Raw genomic sequence first — 20,366 nt, forward strand, 5'->3', positions numbered from 1 at the left:
GGACTTGGCGCAGCTCTGTTACAAGAGGAGCACCCAGTGGCGTACGACTCTCGTGTGCTGACTCAAAACTGAACAAAACTACGCTCAGATCGAAAAAGTGCTACTCGCTATAGTTTATGCATGTGAGAAGTTTGACCAGTACATTTTTGGAAGGAGCAATGTAATTGTGCAGTCGGACCACAAGCCGCTGGAAACCATATTGAAGAAACCAATCCACAGTTCGCCAAAACGCCTCCAACGCATGCGCCTCCGCCTGCAGAACTATGACATCCAAGTGGAATACAAGAAAGGAGAGACCATGTTCAAAGCTGACACATTAAGTCGCACATACTTGGAAAATGAACTAGTGAGTCGGACCCAGGACAGTGACGTCCGTTCTATCAGAGAACGACTTTTGCTTTTGAGTTAGAGCAGATTAAGCATGGTGAAGATCTGAGTGTCTCCCCCACTCGTCTGGAAAAGCTGCGCGAGGAGACTGCCAAGGATGAAGAATTACAGATGCTGTCCGATGTTATTCATGAAGGCTGGCCAGAGACCCTGTCAGAAACTCCCAAATATGACAGGCATCAGAGGCAAGTAATGGAGCTGTATTGGAACAGCCGTGATGAGCTGACCATGAAAGATGCTTTAGTATACACGGGCCATCGCCTTGTGATACCATTTAAAGAGCATTCTGGTGTTGCGAAGAGCCTGCATGGATCACATATTGGAATGGCAGGAACCTTGCGTCATGAACGTGACATTGTTTAATGGCCTGGACTCGCAGCCCAGCGCAAAGATCACTTGTCTAGGTGTGGAATCTGTAACCGTTATAAGCCCGAACAATGTAAAGAGCCCTTAAAGCCTCATGGTGTGCCTAATTTGCCATGGTAGAAAGTTGGTGTTGATCTATTTGTGCTGGATGGGCAATCATTTTTGATAGCCGTTGATTACTACTCTGGTTATTTTGAAGTGAAAGATATGAGTAGCACCACCAGCACCCGAGTTATCACTTCTAAAAGCTTGGTTTTCCAGGCATGGTATTCCTGTGACCGTCGTCAGTGACAATAGGCCTCCTTTCAACAGTGAAGATTTCAAGACCTTCAGTAAGGAATGGGATTTTCACCACTTCATATCATGCACTTATCACGCACAGAGTAATGGTCGTGTTGAAAATGCAGTCAAGACTAGCAAGTCATTGCTGACCAAAGCCCGAGCTGATAAGCGTGATCCTCTGCTGGCGTTACTTGAGTGGCGCAACACCCCAACTGAGGGTACGAATGCTTCTCCTGTTCAGTTACTATATGGAAGGCGAACACGCACCCGTCTGCCAGTAGCCAAGCATTTGCTGACTCCACAGGTGATAACTGATGTCCCTGAAAAGATCAAGGTTAGGAAGCAGAGGCAGAAACACTACTATGACCGTCACTCACACGAACTGCCAAAATTGCGTGAAGGTGATGCCATTAGAATGCGATTGCCAAACGAAGAGTGGTTATTGGGACGCGTCATTGGAGAGGAGGGGACCCGTTCCTATTTGGTTGAGGTGAACGGAAAACATTATCGTCGGAACCGTAAATGGCTCAGGGCAACATCCGAGGAGTTACCGGAGTCGGTGGAAACAAACCTCGACATGGCCGAACCTATTGAACTGGTTGAGTCCAGCTCAGCTGAGCCCCCACCAGCAATGATACCATCATCATCAGTGGTTTCTGGGCCACACACTGAAGGTCGTCCAGTGCGGGACTGCCGCCCCCCAGTGTGTCTAAAGGATTACGAGTGCTGAATTAAGACACTGACTCTGCCTTGTGCCTTTTTTTATTTTGTATTTTGTTTATTATGTACAGTTGTGCAGGGGCGTTTAATGCACTAGACTGTCTCAGGCAGATTTGAACTTTGTGTTATTTCTTTCTTTCTTTCTTTCATTATCAACAATGTTGTCTACATTTATAGTTGCTCGACTATTAGACTTAGGGAGATGTAACGAGTATGCTTACATGAAGTAGTCTAGTTTCCCGCCTTTGAGGGTCGCGTGACTGAGTTTTGGGTCCAGCGACCTCGCAGCGTTGTTGTTCACAGTTTAATAAAATAATTGCAGTTTTGCGGACACTGTCTATCCGCCTGTCGTTACAGCCATCTGCCAATTTGCACTATTGAAAGTGAAATTTTGCAGCAAGGGAGCTGGCAAGAAGCAACAGAAAAGCCAAACAAAGGTTTATGAAGCAAGCCTCAGAAATTAAATTGGCCACCCTTCCAATGAGCTGAACTAAGAGCTCGCTCTGATACCCTTTCCCAAGTGTTGAGTGGAAGGCCACTTCAGTCATAGCGCCTGTGAATAGAAAAGATGCCTTGGCCAGTTTGTTTTCTAATTGTTGTGTGAAAAAAACTTGCGTGTTTTTATAAGCCACAATTCATTTTAGGACTAAAACACTTCAGGCAAAAGTGTTAAATTCGACTTGCCCAACTGTTTCAGTTTGTGAACTATTGCAGATTGTGAACTTTGATGGTTTGTGAACCCTGGTGGTTTGACATTTTTGACAGCTTTGGTCTTGGTCAACTGATAAGACTACTTGAACCATTCTAACAAGGATTCTGATTGGCTTATTGTAGCCTGCTTTTTGAGAGTATAGAGGAAGCTGACAATACTGTTTTTTGCTTTGGAAATAAAGTTTGTTTTGAAAACTGATAGTAATGCATGGGGAATTTCACAGATTCTTTGTTGTAAAACAAATGGAGAGGCCTTGACTGTGCTCAAAAAGAGGGGAGAAACACTTGACTACATCTGATGTTTCTCCCTACACTTCTTTTATGCTCTGGCTGCTACCTGCATGCTTTACAACAGAAGAGTGCACACACAAGGCTTCTCTATTTGCTAAATTCAAAGATACAACACGCACCCAAAGGTAACTGCCTCAACTATTGAGTATGCCCATGTTTTCCTTGCAATTTGTAAAATAAATTTACTTAGACTCGCGCCTGGCATGGGCTTGGATGGTGCAAATATTTTTTAAAAAGAGTAATCATTGCATTCTAATTGATTTTAACCAAATGGTTTCAACTAATAACAATATGTGCTGCAATATATAACCACAGGGGTCAAATGTCTACGCATGTCCACTCAATCAAAGCCCTGTGGCTAATTTATAATTGTAAACTAGACTTTTTATCAAAAACCAGAGCATGACTTAGTCTCTCTCAGTTTCTAAAGAAAATTCAAATTTCCTATGGCTAAAACTTACAGAGGTTGTTGTCTATAGTTTCCCTACAGCATGTTAGTTTACACTTTCATACTTTTTCTTCCTCTTTTTTCAGCAGGATGAAGTCACCTGTAAGTTTGACTTTGTTTGCTATAGCTTTGTTATGTCATGTTGGAGTTGACAAGAAACACTGAAAAAAATGTGCAAAATCAGGAAAAACTAGAGCCTCAAAATACATATGCCACAATGGAAGATCAATGTTTAATGTAGACAGTTGACTGGCAAGAGCTGCACGGGTGGAAAAAGGTGCAACAATTTGCCTTCAGCACCAAAATGAAGGTAATAAAGCTGACAATCAAATTCCCCTTTGTGACACCCCAATTAACTCATATGATGGATGACAGAGACAATGTGAGGGTGGATAATTGTGTGTGTGACAGGAGCTTTTCTGCAGTAAAAGAGCTGGATCGTTTCCAGGGTAAATGTTGCTGATGGAAGGTGAATACATGAAACACTTCTATTTTTTTTGACAAGCACTGACTGCATTTGTATCTAAGGGAATAAGTGCCTTAGAATTCTCCTCAGTAGCATAATTGACATCTCGCATATTTTCCTCTCAAGAAAAAGCATTTGAAAAACTTATACTACAGTTTCAGTCAGCCCTCTATGAGTATTATGAAGAGGACTAAGGTCCCCCCTTGTACAACCCCACGCTGATTAGAAACTTCATTGCCCAGCATGCTGATGAATTATTTGACATCCTCCTGAATTCTGTCATCAAATTAAAGATGGGACTTCCAAGGAAAGAATTCAATTGCAAGAGTAAAGAACATTAGCACTAGACCTTTTTAACTTGTAGATTTTTTTGTCCCATTTTGGACCACATGATGTTACCTTGGTCAGTCACTGCTTTCAAACTGTCGATTATTTGCATTTTTTGGAACAGCTTGAAAAGGAAAAATGTTTTTCAGGAAACATTGAATTAATAGGTAGAGATAATGATACAAATTTTACACTTCAATTGTTTAGAACATCAGTCTGTAAAAGTTGTCAGAATCTCAGAATTTTCAGACAAAGTATCTTTAATATGAGTAGGTCACAAAAATCCTCTACATTTCACAAAGACATGTAGAAGACAACCCTAGAGTAGGTCTGCCTACTGCACATCTTAGAGGAGGTACTTCCATTAGTCTTTTTCCAGTCTGGTGTGATATTAAATTCTACAAAAGCTTGGGGATTATGAGTCCCTTATATTTCGATTTCTTACACTATTCATCATCAGGAACCGTCATCACTATGACAGACCTAAACTAGCTTCCAATGTTAAATGATTTCTGTCACCAAAGAAACTACTTCCCTGACTACCACAACTTTAAAACGAAATGACTGGCTCAATCAACTGGTAAAAAAGGTTGAAACTTGGCACTCACTTCTTTGGTTTCAAATAACAGATTACTCTAAGGCAGAACAGTATCGAGAAAGAGCTATTGGCCTTGCGTCTTCGTCAACCGCAACATCCTTCAAAAGTCTGTTATGTTGTTTAGAAAACCTTATCCATGCGCAGTATCTGACCCCTGTGTTCAATATTTATAACATATATTAAGAGAAATGAGAGAAGCAAGGAAGGGCGAGTATGTTTTATGAAAGCCAGGTTGGTATAGCAGGTCCACATCAGCTGATAGCTGCCGATGCAACTATTACTTTGTAATTTTTGTAATTTTTTACCTGCTACATCAAATAAAGAATTGATTGATTGATTGATTGAAATAAAAACAAAACCATCGTACCTCAAGCATTTTTCTTAATAGTAGGGCTCCCACGTGCGCTTCACAGGCATGGGGTAGAGCCCCATACCCCTAGAATATGGTCAACCTCTTTCCATTTGGTTGCCACGTACGTACGTGCCCTCAGATTGCACGGGTAGGGTAGGGGAGACTATCAAAACGAAGGGAGGGGTGACTCAGGCGAGTCTTGGCAAATGCACATTTTTATGTTATCATTAATATTACGAACTTGGGAGCTCCGCTTTTAGGCTTGGCTAAATCTATATATTACAATCGTTCCCCCAAGAATACTAGAGCAATGAGAGACATTGGAGGAGTGTTAAACTTCTCATACGCCATAACTATACATCGGACTATACGTGCATGTTCCCTGCATTTTGCCTTCGAAAACAAGCTCGTTACATTGTTCAGTTTACAAATGGTTACATCATATAACTTACCTTTAGGTACGTAGTTAATCTCCTCTCCCAAGTAACGAATACGCAGCTGCAGAATTTGCGAGTAAAGTCAAACTGAAAACGAAAGCAACAACACTGTTGATTTATGGGGGCTTCTGAGGCCTTCCGGTTAATGGCCACTCGAGCCCAGGTTGTTTAGTCTTTCTGAGGGGGCCAGGGACCTGGACCTAAATCTCGTGTCTTAGGATTCCCACTACTCGTTTTCCCGTGCACTTTCTTTTCTTTTACTCAACCATTAAATTTTCTTACTATTCTAACAAAGCCCTTGACGGGATTAACAACTTAAAAGCCGGAGACTTTTAACTGCTTTGCCGGAGACACGGCAAAGCAGCTTATGCCAAGAGGGATTTCATACAAAGGATTTCTGAGGCAACTGTACTCCATCCAAGACGTTGATACACCACTAGGAAAAGAAATATCCTGAACAGCTTTGGAGGTCATCTGCAGGCAAGAATGTAGAAGTTTTGGGCATTCGGAAAGAATGTAGGTATTCCTTTCAAGAACAGCGCACATTTCTTGAAGAATTTGTTTCTTGCAATAAACAATCTCGTTTGCGGCCCCTCTTTTAAAATCCTCAATAAGGGGGTAAATCCCATTTCGTCTGCATTGAATTCTTGCTCGAATAAATTTAAAAGTAGTCAAGCAACTGTAAATTGTTTCTTGTGAAACCTTGTCAGAGATACTAAACAAACAGCGGACCCCTACACGCAAAATGTAGTCTAGTACCTGGGTGTCAATGGAAATACTTCCATCTGATTGTTCATCCAAAAATTTAGAGAGACAAGAAACGATAAGGTCTCTGAAATATTCACCTGCTTTGATCCTGTCCACGTACAGTTGTCGAGAGGCTTTTTCCTTGTTGGTCAACCACGCTGGGATCAAACTGTGAAGAAAGGTGAACGTCTGATCAGGCTTACGAAACACTAGAAATGTTGAGAGGGCATCAATAACCTCCTGTTCGTCGAGACTGGACATTACTCTTTGAAGAATGAACGAAATAAACTAGATAGGAAGCGGAGAAGGAGTAACTATGGCACACCCAAATAATTTATGGTACAAGTCCGCTCCTATTTTGGTAAAAACCCTCCGGAAATTCTGCAAGAAAAAACTCTCGATGTCTCCGGGGAAAACATCATCAACGTGACTAATCGTACCTGAAAAAACTGGATTGTTGAGAACTTTCTCAATATAGAAGGCGTACAAAAACAATCCATTGCATTTCTTTGCTACGTCATCCACCGTGTACGGCAGACAAGAGAAATCGACGGTTTTCTCTAAATATAGCTTTATATCCTGTTCGTGCTGTTGATAAAACTTAACATCTTCGCTGTTCCCCGCACAAATTTTAATGCAGGGATTGTACTTTTTCAATCTGAACTGAACATAATCCTCAGGACGACTAGTAATAAAGAACTGAAGCCATTTTGGAAGCATTGGAAAACGGTGCATTATAAGATCGAGAAAATCTTCCCTGGACTCATATTCAGTCTCATCTATAGCGTCAATGACTACTAACTTTCTTGGACAAGGTGGGGTACATTTGGCCAGTGGTTCTTGTAATATTTTGGTAAACAATTCCTCAACACTTAACGCAGAAATACCCAAAATCTTTGTAATTCCACTCCAGTCTCTCCAAGCAGAATATACGCTCTAGAGTGTCCAGGCTCCATGAGCCATTTGTTAAAATCCTCGAAAAACCACTTTCTTGTATCTGGATCATAACGTTCGGCAAAGAAAGAGATTTCCGCGTCACAACTAGCAATCTCTGAAATATCAAAGAGAGAAAAAAAAACCCTTCAGTTAGTGTTACACGAGACAACCTGCAACTAAGGTTTATTGCGCTACTAAGTCATGCGAAAAATCGTGCACTATGACACTATTATTTCCTCAACTATTGACTTGGTATTGGAAACGTTGTGAGTTTTCGCAATGCAACATGACAAATATTTACAAGAATGGCTGCCATAGGTCCACGGATTTCCAGTACCACGAATCTTTTTCTAGGACATTAAACTCCTTCAGTGAAAGTACCGTTACAAAATTCCAGGATTTTCTAAGTCCCTTGCAAACCATTTATTTTATTTTCGTGAAAAGGGACCTCACATTTGTTAAGAATATAAAAGCAACCGTCTGATTGCAGGTTTACTTCAAGATATGAACAAGCATTGTGGAACACTTATGACCTCGCGTAATAAGAAAAGGAAGGAGAGACTGTGTTCCGGTACGAACAAGGGTGCAAATAAACTCTATGTAAAACTGTCAATCATCGAATTCCATAAATCTACGGTAACCTTTTTTCGACAGAGGTTTGGCCTGGTCGGAAACGCTACTGGCCATCAGTAAATTCAACTGAAATCACCTCGCGTTTAAACTGTCCAAGTGCAAAAGCTTCTAACAAGTAGAAATAGAACTCCTTTTGATTTGTAGCTTCACATATGCGTGGCCTGGCAATACAAAACATCAAGCTAGAATTCACTTAATTATTGAGAATCCTTCCTTTATGTTATTAATGCAAAGTTTTAATCTCTTATCCAGAATCAAGATAGCTCTCATTATCAGGATAGATATGAGGTTTAGTCGAGGTCTGGTGTCCTTCAAAATGAGTTTTTAGTTTATCTATCTGGTGTTGTGCGGAAGTCACTTTGGCACATAGAGAATCTTGTTTCTGTTCAACCTTCGAAACGCGTTTATTAAGCTCTTTCAGATCGCCCACAGCATTCTGAAGCACAGTCTTCAATTGCTTTCTTCCTTCCTCTTCTTCAAATGCCAGATTATCAACATCGTTCTTGAGAGCGATAAGACCTTGTTGAACGGCCTTTGCCAGATCAGGCTCGATAATAGCGCTCATACACCGTATAGCTCCTGCAAGAAAAGAACCAATACTCAAAACTAACCTACCACCACCTGACTAATACTTCATCTCTCCTGTAGATTGAATATTCATTAAATTTTTGGTGGCATCTTCTCGCCTTTACCAGTGTAAAATGTTATTTCCTCATGATGTAACTCAAGATCTAACTATTTTAGTACTCGTTGAGCATGCTATAGATTTGAGTTATGCTGAAAGGCCTCACTTTCAATCTCCAAGTTTGTCACAATATTCAACAAGTATCAATAAATGGCATATTGATCCGGCTCAACTTTTCGCATTCAGTGTCACACAAAGGTTCTTTTAATTATTTAATCATTTTAATTATTTTTAGGGAACATTTTGTTATCGGTAGCGCTTTTCCGAATCTAGGCGGAAAAGCTCGTGACTTATCGGCATTGGGAGAGTAGACAGCGTAAATTTGCGCAAGTAAGATCAAGTCCCACGGGTGTAAGCAAGAAAATGTAACAATCGTTGTAAATTGATTACTGTTGAAACTTCGAAATGGAGCATATCCATGTCTTGCCTTCCTATTTTCGTCCCGCATCTCGCCTTTAAAATATTTGAGATACTAGGTCTATAAACATACTGAGGAACAACCGTTTTTTTAGCCCGGTAGATATGCTTTAAGCAAGTCTTTGCCTTTCTCCATAATAAGATTACATTATCAATATTAGATATGATGAATATATGAAGTTCATATATTCATATGTATCTGATTTACGCATCATACGTATCTATAACCGCAGTTTAAAATATATGAACTTCATATATTCATCATATCTGATTTATCATCACGGGTTTATTACGAATCAACTTAACGGCCTGCTCACAGTTGGCTTGTTAGCTCAATTGGTAGAGCACTGCACTAGTATCGCAGAGGTCAGTGGTTCGAATCCCGTAAAGGCCTGATTTTTTTCAGGTCTGGTTTTCGCTATTGCATAAATAGCGCTCTCTACTGCGAGGATCGTGCATCATACGTATTATCAATATTGTAGAAAAAAGGCGATATTTTTGTCCTAAACTAAGGCGGTGAATTTGAGCTCATTGATGAATTAAAGCAACAGGCAGGATCGAGATGAAATGTTCATTGCGATGGGATGGCGGGTTGGAATGAAAAATAGCTTAAAGGTCAAAGTCGACTCATCGATAAAAAGAAATGCAAAAGGAAAAACTTTCAATTTTAACCTCTATTATTACCTTTTCTCTCCCAATCTTCTAATTCTTTTAGAAGGGTATCCTCGTCGGCAACGGACAGACCCAGTTCTTTCACCAGCTGTTTCATCTCGTCAAAGCTCTGCTGAAAGCCTATTAGGTCCCGCTTACCAAACTGACAGTGTGCCCTGGAATTCCTGGCCTTACATTGCCGGGAATTCCTGGTCTTACATTGCCAGCTGCAGTTTGGACTGCACCAGGAAACACAGGAACTTTACCAAGCAATGCAAGCAAAGCTGACGCATCACAATGTTCGTCAAATGCGTTGAACTTGGCCATGTAATTTTCCACGTACAGCTTGGCAAAGTCAATATATGATGTCACCTTATAGTTAAACGTGGGATAGTCGTACTTTCCGCCGTGTTTCCTGGGTAATGTGTCGTTTCTATTGATATTCTCATACCGTAGAGTCACTTTGCGCTTTTGGAGTCGCACTCCATAGCTCTGAGTATGGATGTTATGGCTGGTTTGAAGATTTCCATACTCCTTCTGAATCTCTTGTTCAACAAACGGCTGTATGTGTGCGACCACAACCTTGTTTAGAGCATTTCCAAAGACTACCCATCGCTTCTGGTCGTCAGAAAGAATCATACTAGACGATTCATTGCTGACCACTGAAAAAGAATTTTTCACAGACCGGGTCAAATACAAACAGGTCTGAGAACAAGAGTTTATAGATCAAAAGACTAACTGATTGACAAAAACTAAGCCAAATGACTCTTAGCATACTCCGACTCATGAGTATGGAGTCCGTGGAAATCTTTTCAAAAGATTTCAAGGCTTTTTTTACAATAAAATAAACTTTCCCTGACTAAACACATGCTAACGCTAACTGTGCTGTTGTCATAAACTCAATTTTCACTGAAGTTTTGTGGGGAAAAAAATGCCTATTTATTTTAACTACACTAGGAAATGAAACTGTAGCGCTTTATCCAAGCCCCAGATAATTTTGTCATGATATTTCCTGACCAAAGGGTCATCACTTTACATTATTTATTAAAGATGTTTACCCTACAATCAAAGGCATAAAAAGTGACCATCAGTAGTACAAGATACATATTGTTAATAGCAAATAATCAGAGAAGCAGGTGTGGCAAACAAGGATAATTTTCTGAGTCTATAAATTTAAGATAAACCAGAAAAAGGTTTGGCTGACCAATTCAAAATCAGCTTGAATAGATTTTTTCGAATCGAAAGCATTGAACGTCAAAGTCAGAGAGTTATTGGTGGAAATTATAAAGTCCAGACAGTGGGAGAGTCTAATAAAGAGACAGTCCTGCCAGCTTGTATTTGACTGTCTTCAGGATAACATCTGTACCCCTTTTAATGGATATTTCACCAAAATTGAACACAATATTAACACTAGAAACAATGGATGTTCACTAAATCTTCCCAAAGTCAAATCAGAATTTGGACGGAGAAGTTTTGCCTTTCAAGGGGCTCTAGTTTACAACACTTTACCTCGGCATTTAAGAAGTTTCAATTCAAGGTTTCTTTTTAAGAGTAATTTAAAAGAGTTTTTTTCAATAGTATCCAATTAACTCATGACTCTTTCAAATCTTGTAAGTTAATGTAAATCTTAGATTCCTTAGAGTTATTTATTTATTTATTTATTAGTTAAGTACAGGACCCTTTTGATAACAGTTCTTTAGGTTATCCTGTATAAATACTCACATTATTATTATTATTTTTAAGTTAATCTCACATCATTCCCATCCATGAAACTGATTGGCTTTTGTTCAGTTTCCCTATTGATGTGATCAACACATTTCATAATTTTTTACTGAAAAGTCCAATTGTGCTTTTCAGTCACGGGGGACAAGGAAGGACACCTTTCATCAATGTGACAGATTTCAGTGACTGATCCAGGGAGAAATCCTAAGGAGTTCATCCCCTCCCCCCCCCCCCCCTCCATCAGACCTGTGGGTGCTTTTTAAACATGTCTGACAATAAAATATTTGTAACACAGCACATTATTAATGGTACATTTTGAAATAAGTCTATTCAGGCTATAGAGTAAAAAAATTCAATGTTTTCTGAATCGAATTTTGAACCCCTCCTTACAAAAAAGATTCTTGGATACACATCCAGATGTTTGATCATTGAAAACATCTGCTGGTGGTCCATCTTAGATTTAAACCCTTCAGCAGATTGTCACTTTTTCAACAAAACTTATCAAGTTGATTTTTTTCAAGGCCACCTCTTAGTTGTTTTGCACTGGTTTGTTGAGTCGTAACATAGTTAGTAGAGGGGGACCCAGTCCCCCTCTACTAACTATGGTCGTAGGTGTCATACATGGCAACTGCAAATTTACTAGGATGGTAGTGTAGTGCTGAAGGCCAGATGTTACATTCCCCTGTTAATATCTAAATTTTTTTAGTATCAAGCAGTTTTCTTTCTGCCACGACTCCAGAGTGAAGGGTAAATATCTCAATATAAAAGAAGAAAAAGAACACATGATCTTACTTGCGTGCACTGTGTTATATATACAGGTAGTTAAGTTTTCTCAGCCAGGTTGCAAAATAAACTGATAAGATTTAAGAAGGAATCAAAAGAAGGTCAAATTTTGTTGATGGGCTATGCTGCATTACGTGTAAAAAAAACCTCCCAAAATTAGCCTTCACCCACTCAATGGTTCTCCCCAATTACATGGTCCACCCTGCCAGTCCATAGTCTTTAATGCGATGCATGCTCTCCCCAGACTCCTCAGGGCATGCTGACACTCGAATGCCATGTAAATCACCCGTTCGTTTCCGTCGCACATCCACGAGTATAAAGAAGCGCATTCACGATCATCAAGGTCTTTAATACATACAAACAGTTCTTATCAGTTACTAGAGAGATGAAACATGAACATGATCCTTAAGGTGTCATGGTAGTCAGCTGTTGAGTATGATTTTCCTTACAGTCGCATCGACGCAAATTTGCGATAACAGCTTGTATCAAACCGCACCCCGGTTAGCTCAATGGATAGAGCGCTGGACTGTTGTGCGGGAGGTCGAGGGTTCGAGCCCCGGCCGGACCAACGCTCAAGGTCTCAAAATAATTGAGAAGAATATGCTACCTTTCTATAACATCAAGAAATGGTCTGATATTCTAGTCTTCTCGGATAGGGACGAATAAATGGAGGTCCTGTCTCCTGCAGGGTTAGGGGTAGGAGACGTTAATTTCCCACTCACGAGATTACTGTGTGATGGATGTCCTCCCCTGGGGTGGGATGGGTGGGTTTGTTGGAGCTTAAACCTCGTAGGGGACCCATGTCCTATTGTTCCTGCTCCTGTACTTGGTACAAATCCTCAAATAAAATAAATAAATAAAAAAAAATTGATTAACTTGTTTGTAATTGTCTGTAAATAAACTAACCACTGAATTTGATGAAATTTAAACCAAACTACTTGCCAGGCATACCAATGATACAAGCAAGAAGAGGGTATGAATGCAAGGATGGGAGAAGAAGCTTTTTGAAAGCCAGGCCAGGTTGGAAATAAAAAAAAAAAACAAAACCAAACCATAGCAGGCTGTCACTAATGGCGTTCCTTCTTTAGCAATAGTACGCTGTATAAACTAAACGAATTCATCCCTGTAAAACCACATTTGGCATTTTTCATAATATTCTCATTTCCCCGTGGTAAAATGAGCATTTAGATAGTTAAGTATTTACGCCATAACTATGTAAACTATGCATGGATGTTGCGTGCAAACCTCCGATAGAACTTGGCATTTTTCTTTCGAAAACAAACTCATTATAATGCCTAGTTTAAGGAGGCTCGAAAGGGTTTTTTGACCGCGGGGAGAATGGACTCCAAGATACAGGCAAGCTTATTACTCGCGAGAGAAATAAGCGATGGCGCGCGCGATCAGATCCGCGGGCGAGTTGTAAACAAACATGGCCGCCATGAGCGTTTCAAAATTGACGGGTACCTCAAGCTCTATTGTTTCCAGCGGAAGTGGTTATTTGACAAACAAAAATGGAAAGTTTACTTCTTGAAAGCAGGTAGGAAAACGTTCGGATGGCAGGGTTCTTGCCGAAAGTGGTCAAAAAAATTTTATTTAACAAGCTAAAGGAGGATGGTGAAGTCGACACCCCATCAATAAAGTCGTGTCGAGTGCATTTGGTAGGTCTTACTTTGTTCCGCGAGAAATTTAAGTGGATACCTCTGAGTGCTACGATTTGTTTCGCATTGTATTTGACTCCTAATAAAATGAAATGACCGAGAACTTTCCTAAACATCTCACTGGAAGATGAAAAGGAAAATGAAATCATTGTTGGATCCAGGATTGTAAACATTGACAGTTTTATGAACAGATGTACGAGAGTTTTACTAAGCCCACCCCTCACAGTTTAGTGAAGTTCAGCAGTACTACCAAATAAGGTAATAAGGTGGTAAGCACGTGCGTGTAAAAAGAAAAAAGGACAAGAAGGTTGTGGAGGGAGAGTTTTTCTATGGGCTGTTTTATTGTTCGGCTCATTTTTGGTACTGTGACCAGGATACGCTGAGGGAATACACAACGCGAACGAGACAGTTTGAGAAGCGAAAGTAACCCTTCTCAGAGTCAAAAAAAACATGAGTGACAGCGAAGAACCGAGCGACGAAGAACAACGTCTTATGAAAGAGATCGACAAAGAAATTGATAAAGTCAAGTACTTCATGGAGGAGATAGAGGAACTGATCGAAATTCAGGATTATTCGGAGATGGAAATAGTCAACAAACGAGCTGTGAAAATCATTGCAAAGTTGTCGGATCTTATTTCACAGACAGAAGAATTAAAAATTGAGCAAGGAATGTCGCCACGAACTGTGAGGCAGTGGAGAAAAGACATTAAATCAAAGTATGCAGCATCTGTCAGCGAAAACGAGAGGCTTAGAGAGTGTTTGGATGATAGAGATTAAGAAATTACGCGACAAAAAGAAGAATTGAAGCAGGAGCAACGGTTGGAAGATGAGCGGCGATTGTACGTGTTACGTGAAAAACAACAAGAGCATGAGCGTAAATTGTGGAAGGAAAAGCTTGAAGCTGAATTACTTGTGGCAGAAAAGAAACTGGAAATGGAGAAAACAGCCGTTTCCAGCACCACAAAGTTACCGAAATTAAAGATAACACATTTTAAGGGTACTGCCGGCGATTGGATAAGATTTGAAAACATGTTCCTGACGCAAGTTGATGCGAAATCAATTTCCGACGAGGAGAAATTCAAGTATCTTCTAGAATCCGTTAGCCCGAAGGTGACAGACAGAATTGCAAATTTAAAACCTGGAACTATTGGTTACAAGACAGCGTGGGATCGACTAAAGAAAGAATATGGGCAAACAAAGCTTGTTACGCATGCGCATATGGAGGAAATCATTAATTTACTTCCAGTCAAGGGGTCTAATTATTTCAAGGTGCAAGAATTCTACGAGAAACTGAGTAGGAATTATGACGCGCTTCAAACCCTCGAAGAAGGCCAACAGTTACAAGGGTTTGTTATGACCACGCTCAACAAGTTACCTCAGGTAAAGCCAGATCTAGTGAGAGGGGATGAAAAGTGGGAGGAATGGTCCATGGAAGACCTGATTGATGCTCTACAGAAGTGGCTTAGGAGGAATCACGTCGAAGGCAGCAAATACGAAAAACATCTGTTCTCACAGAAGCAAGGAGATAAGCCGAAACCCTATTGCCTCTTCTGCCGAAAACAAGAACACTGGAGTGAGGACTGTACCCTAGTAACAGCATTAGCGGACAGGAAGAAGTTCTTCGTAGATCACAATCTATGCTTTAATTGTGGAAGGCAAAACCACAGAGCAGACCAGTGCCGTAGGCGTGGCTGCGCCAAGTGTAAACACAAACACCACAGAAGCATATGTGATAGACCGGATAGGGAAAGCAGTAATCCAGATGGAGTGTCATTGACAGTCTACTCCAATTATGCAGAGGAGAAAGTGCTACCTGCGATTATTCCCGTCAGTATTGGGGACAAGTGCTTTGGGCCTACCTAGATACAGGATCCGGACGCAATTTCATTTCACGTGAAGCAGTCAAGTTAGTGAAGTTGAAACCGACACGTCACGAGACTCGCGAAATCTTGACAGTCAATGGAACCAAAGTCCAGACAATGCCAGTCTTTGACACCCATATTACGTCCCTGGTCGGAAAATCCTGCGAAAATGTGGAATTCACTGGTTCGAAGTTAGCTGATTTTACCACAGTGAGAAGGCCAGACATGAATTAGCTGAAGTTGAAGTACTCACATACACAAGACAAGCGGTTCTACATGACGTCCACAGGAGAACATTAGATACACCTCTTTCTCGGAGACGGTGTTTATAGCAGAATAAGGACAGAGAGGGTATTCAAAGGACACCCGGGAGAGCCGCTGGCAGAGGAGACAACCTTCGGTTGGGTGGTCCATGGGGGAGACGAATATGAGAGTGGAAGCAGCTGCATGTACATGAGAGAGGTTAATGACTATGAGAAACTGTACAGTTTGGATGTACTGGGAGTCGAGGACCGGGGAGAGAACGATCAGCTGGATGTTCTGCGTGACTTTAAAGAGGGTGTTGTTAGAAGGCATGATGGAAGGTATGAGGTTGGTTTTCCTTGGATACGGGAGTTACATTAACGAACACAAATGATAAGTATGATGCACGATCCTCCCAGTAGATAGCGCCATTTAAGCTATAGGAAAATCAGACCTGAAAAAAATCAGGCCTGTACGGGACTCGAACCACTGACCTCTGCGATACTAGTGCAGCTCTCTACCAATTGAGCTAAAAAGCCAACTGGGAGCAGGCCGTTAAGTTGATTCGTAATAAACCCGTGAAAGTGATAAATCAGATACAATGAAATATATGAAGTTCATATATTTTGAACTGCGGTATTAGATACGTATGATGCACGATCCTCGCAGTAGATAGCGCTATTTAAGCAATAGCGAAAATCAGACCTGAAAAAAATCAGGCCTGTACGGGTTTATTACGAAACAACTTAACGGCCTACTCCCAGTTGGCTTGTTAGCTCAATTGGTAGAGCGCTGCACTAGTATCGCAGAGGTCAGTGGTTCGAATCCCGTACAGGCCTGATTTTTTTCAGGTCTGATTTTCGCTATCTCTTAAATAGCGCTATCTACTGCGAGGATCGTGCATCATACGTATCTAATACCGCAGTTCAAAATATATGAACTTCATATATTTCATTGTATCTGAACACAAATGAAGCACTTAGCTGAAAGCGGCTCGAAAACGTGGAGAGAAAGCTGTCAAGAGATAAGAAACTGAAAGGAGAGTATGGCGGCATTATTGAAGAGCAACTCAGAGCTGGGGTAATCGAGGAAGCACCTAAGATTCCGTCTGGAAATCGTGTATTCTACATGCCTCACAAGCCAATTGTAAAGCGGAGTGCAGTTACAACTAAGGTTCGCATGGTGTTTAACGCAAGTGCTAAGCCACAGCCTTTGACTTACAGCATCATTGATTGCATGTTCACTGGTCCTCCGTTGCAGCCGCTTCTTTGGGACATAATGGTTAGAGTGCGAATGTCCGCAAGTCTGCTCCTTAGAGACATAGAAAAGGCATTTCTTCAGATTGGTGTGAAGGAAGAGGATAGAGATGCAGTCAGATTCTTGTTCAACATTAAAGGAATAGAGAAACATTTAAGGTTTACACGTGTACCTTTCGGGGTTGAAGCAAGCCCTTTCCTACTAGGAGCAACTCTGCAACATCACTTTGAACAACAAGGGTCAGAATTTGAAGAGACAGTAAGGGCACTTAAGGAGAACACATATGTTGACAATCTCATGCAAACGGGAGGAAATGTAGAGAAACTCGTGCGGTTCAAAGAAGAGAGTACTGCCATACTTGAGTCTGCCAGGTTTCCGGTGCACAAGTGGGAATCCAATGTGAAGGTTCTTGAAAGTGAAGGCATGCCAAATCCAAGCAAGATCTTTGGACATGTATGGAATAAGGATGATGACACACTGGAGCTGCTTGCAAAGCCTCTTCCACAAGAACATCCAGTGACCAAGCGCATTATACTCAGTTACCTGGGAACTATCTATGACCCACTCGGGATAATCTCGCCCACCATGGCTGCGGGAAAGCATATTTATCGAGAAGCCTGCGATGAGAAGAAAGGCTGGAATGCAGAAGTTTCCCCCAGATTGAAGAACCAATGGTTAAGGTGGACGAAGCAACTTAAACATGTAAGGGTGCCTAGAAGTATTGCTTTATTTGTCGGAGAGATAGGAGCAGTCCATTTACATCTTTTCGCAGATGCCGGCATCCTAGCATGCTGCGCAGCAGCTGTTGCGGTGGTAGAACATGAGGCAGGCGTGACCAAAGGAATTCTGACCTCAAAGTCGCGAATTTCAAAGAGAAGTACATCGATAGCAAGACTGGAGCTCGTGAGTGGCCACATGGCAGTAAACATGGCGAAGAACCTCAGCACGGCTCTCCAGCGTTGGCCCATCCAAACCATCAACATTTGGATGGACAGCATGGTAGCACTATATTGGATAACTAATCCCGGGAGAGGATGGAAGATGTTTGTGTCAAACAGAGTAAAGAAGATAGCAGAAACTGCGGGTCCAATCAACATCACTTGGAAGTACTGCCCATCAGAGTTGAATCTAGCTGACCTCGGGAGTAGAGGGGCAACCATTGTGAAGATGGAGAGAGGAAACTGGTTTGCTGGTCCGGATTGGCTCTTGGACAAAAGGTGGTGGCCGGAGCAGCCAAGGCTGAATAACACCAAAGAAACAGATGAAGAGAGTAAGGTGACCTAAGAAGCAATCCTTCGCTCACAAGAGCGCATGATCGATGAGTGGGATGCTTTGTTAGAAAGAAGCACCTACTGGCGTATAATGAGAGTAACAGCATGGGTGTTACGTTTTATCAGAAACTGCAAGGTGAGAAGTAGGTCAAAGAAGATGTCAGGTCCATTAGTTACGGAAGAAATCACAGCTGCAAGTGACTACTGAGTGAAGCGAATTCAGAAAGCAGAGGAAACGTGTCTGAAGTCCCTAGGATGGAAGTTGGTCAAAGATGACTGTACAGGAGTTCTCAGGTGTGAGGGCAGAATGAAAGGATATAAGCCGATTTACCTTCCTAGTGGTGTATTTGTGGAGAAGCTCATCCTTCACATCCACAATCAGGTCATGCATCTTGGTATTGCGAACACGATGGCGAGCGTGAGAGAAAACTGATGGATACCAAAGCTGAGAGCGAAAGTGAAGAAGGTCATTAAGAACTGCAACATCTGTAAAGTGTACTCTACCAAACCTTATGGAGTGCCAGCAACTAGCACTTTGCCAGAATATAGAACTGAGGGGAGGAGACCGTTTGAAGTAACCGGAGTGGACTTTGCCGGACCCTTCCTGTACAAGGTCAGTAAGAAAGAACAAGGAAAGTGCTACGTCATTATTTTCACCTGTGCCAGCTCCAGAGCGGTTCATTTGGAAGTTGCAAGAACCCAAACGGCAGATGAATTCAAGAGTAAGCTGAATGTCTTTATCTCGCGACGAACAAGACCTCGCATCATCATCTCAGGTAATGCCAAAACTTTTAAGGCCACAGCAGATTGGATCAAGACGGTGAGGAGAAGTGAGACTGAGTTGCAGAATTATTTAGCACGTGAGAACATTCGCCGGCAGTTCAATCTTGCAAAGTCACCCTGGTGGGGAGGAAACTATGAGAGATTGATTAAGGAGATAAAGAAGACCTTTGGGGAGGTCACATCTTTCATATGAAGCATTTCAATCAGTCATCATGGACATCGAAAGGAATTTGAATAATCGCCCCTTGACATATGTTGAAGCAGAGAGAGAGGAAGAGGCGGTACTTACACCGAACATGATCCTGTGGGGACGAGATGTGTATGCTGTAGAAGACACTGAAGGCTCAGATGCAGAGAAGCTAACAAGGATGGCCAAACGATTGGAAAATGCTAAGAACAATGCATGGAAACGCTGGAAAAGGGAGTTTGTTCACAGCCTAATGGAGAGTCATAGGCTCAACAAGGTAAAGGGAACCATACCTCAAGTCGGAGAAATTGTACTCATCATTGGAGACGAAAAGAACCGCAGAGAATGGAAAAAAGGTAAAGTGGTGGGTCTTATCAAAGGCAAAGATGACGTCGTCAGAGGGGTAACTTTGTTACACAAAGGGCAGACTATTGACCTACCGCATCAGTTAGTTTGTCCCTTGGAAATCAGAGCGGTGGAGGATGTTGATCAATCTCAAAGAGGGAGGAGAGATCGAGTTGATGTAGGAGAACGGAGACCAGGACGAGCTGCAGCTCAGAGGGCTACTCAGAGAATTGCAGAACAATTGCAAGAAGAAGAGAATTGATAAACTGAACTGCGGTCGAGTATAAACCGGACTGTCACATGGCGAATCGGATCAGTTTCATGTTGCGTTCGATTGTAAAAATTGTGTGCTACAATTTTTAGGGGAGTTGTGTACGAGAGTTTTACGAAGCCCACTCCTCACAGTTTAGTGACGTTCAGCAGTACTACCAAATAAGATGGTAACCACGTGCGTGTAAAAAGAAAAAAGGACAAGAAGGTTGTGGAGGAAGAGTTTTTCTATGGGCTGTTTTATTGTTCGGCTCACAGAAATGGAGAAGTGTAAATGTTGCCATAAAAATAACCATAATTTTCAGTAAACAAGGGATCGTAAAAATGTAGATGAGACTTTAAATTAATTCTAATTCAACAACAGACGGTAAAATTAAAATAAAATATTCATCTTTAACTTGTGAGAAAGATTGTTGATATTTCCCTCGATAAACTAAATTACAACTACGAAAAGGCACACTCGCATTTGTTAAGAAAGGATTGCAAAATTTGTTTTGTTTTCCATTTAAAATGTAATAATGAAAGTTCACG

General features: G+C 41.3%; 1 protein-coding gene, 1 non-coding gene and 2 pseudogenes across 3 annotated transcripts in view; 2 read left to right on the top strand and 2 right to left on the bottom strand.

The window, feature by feature from the left end:
• LOC111332605 (uncharacterized) overlaps positions 1-5,512 on the bottom strand; it is a 15,588-nt pseudogene extending 10,076 nt beyond the window's left edge. Inside the window, exon 1 of the transcript XR_015998669.1 lies at positions 5,401-5,512. The product of XR_015998669.1 is annotated as an uncharacterized LOC111332605 (transcript). The remainder of the gene's footprint in view (positions 1-5,400) is intronic.
• A 188-nt stretch (positions 5,513-5,700) lies between these two features.
• LOC148735032 (uncharacterized) lies at positions 5,701-10,112 on the bottom strand (annotated as a pseudogene).
• Positions 10,113-13,948: 3,836 nt separating this feature from the next.
• LOC111327029 (uncharacterized) lies at positions 13,949-18,263 on the top strand. The gene is made up of 2 exons (XR_015998593.1): positions 13,949-16,124; positions 16,689-18,263. It is a non-coding gene; the product is annotated as an uncharacterized LOC111327029 (transcript).
• A 922-nt stretch (positions 18,264-19,185) lies between these two features.
• On the top strand, positions 19,186-20,254 carry LOC148735033 (uncharacterized). Its single transcript, XM_088755597.1, has one exon. The coding sequence runs from the start codon at positions 19,246-19,248 to the stop codon at positions 19,825-19,827; it is 582 nt and encodes a 193-aa protein (XP_088611723.1). The 5' UTR covers positions 19,186-19,245; the 3' UTR covers positions 19,828-20,254.
• Positions 20,255-20,366: the final 112 nt, after the last annotated feature.

Source organism: Stylophora pistillata, chromosome 3 (genome assembly GCF_964205215.1).
Source record: "Stylophora pistillata chromosome 3, jaStyPist1.2, whole genome shotgun sequence".
In the NCBI taxonomy this organism is placed as follows: Eukaryota; Metazoa; Cnidaria; class Anthozoa; order Scleractinia; family Pocilloporidae; genus Stylophora; species Stylophora pistillata.

Coding starts and splice junctions, on each gene's coding strand:
- LOC148735033 (XM_088755597.1), top strand. CDS start 19,246: ATGGACATCGAAAGGAATTTGAATAATCGCCCCTTGACATATGTTGAA.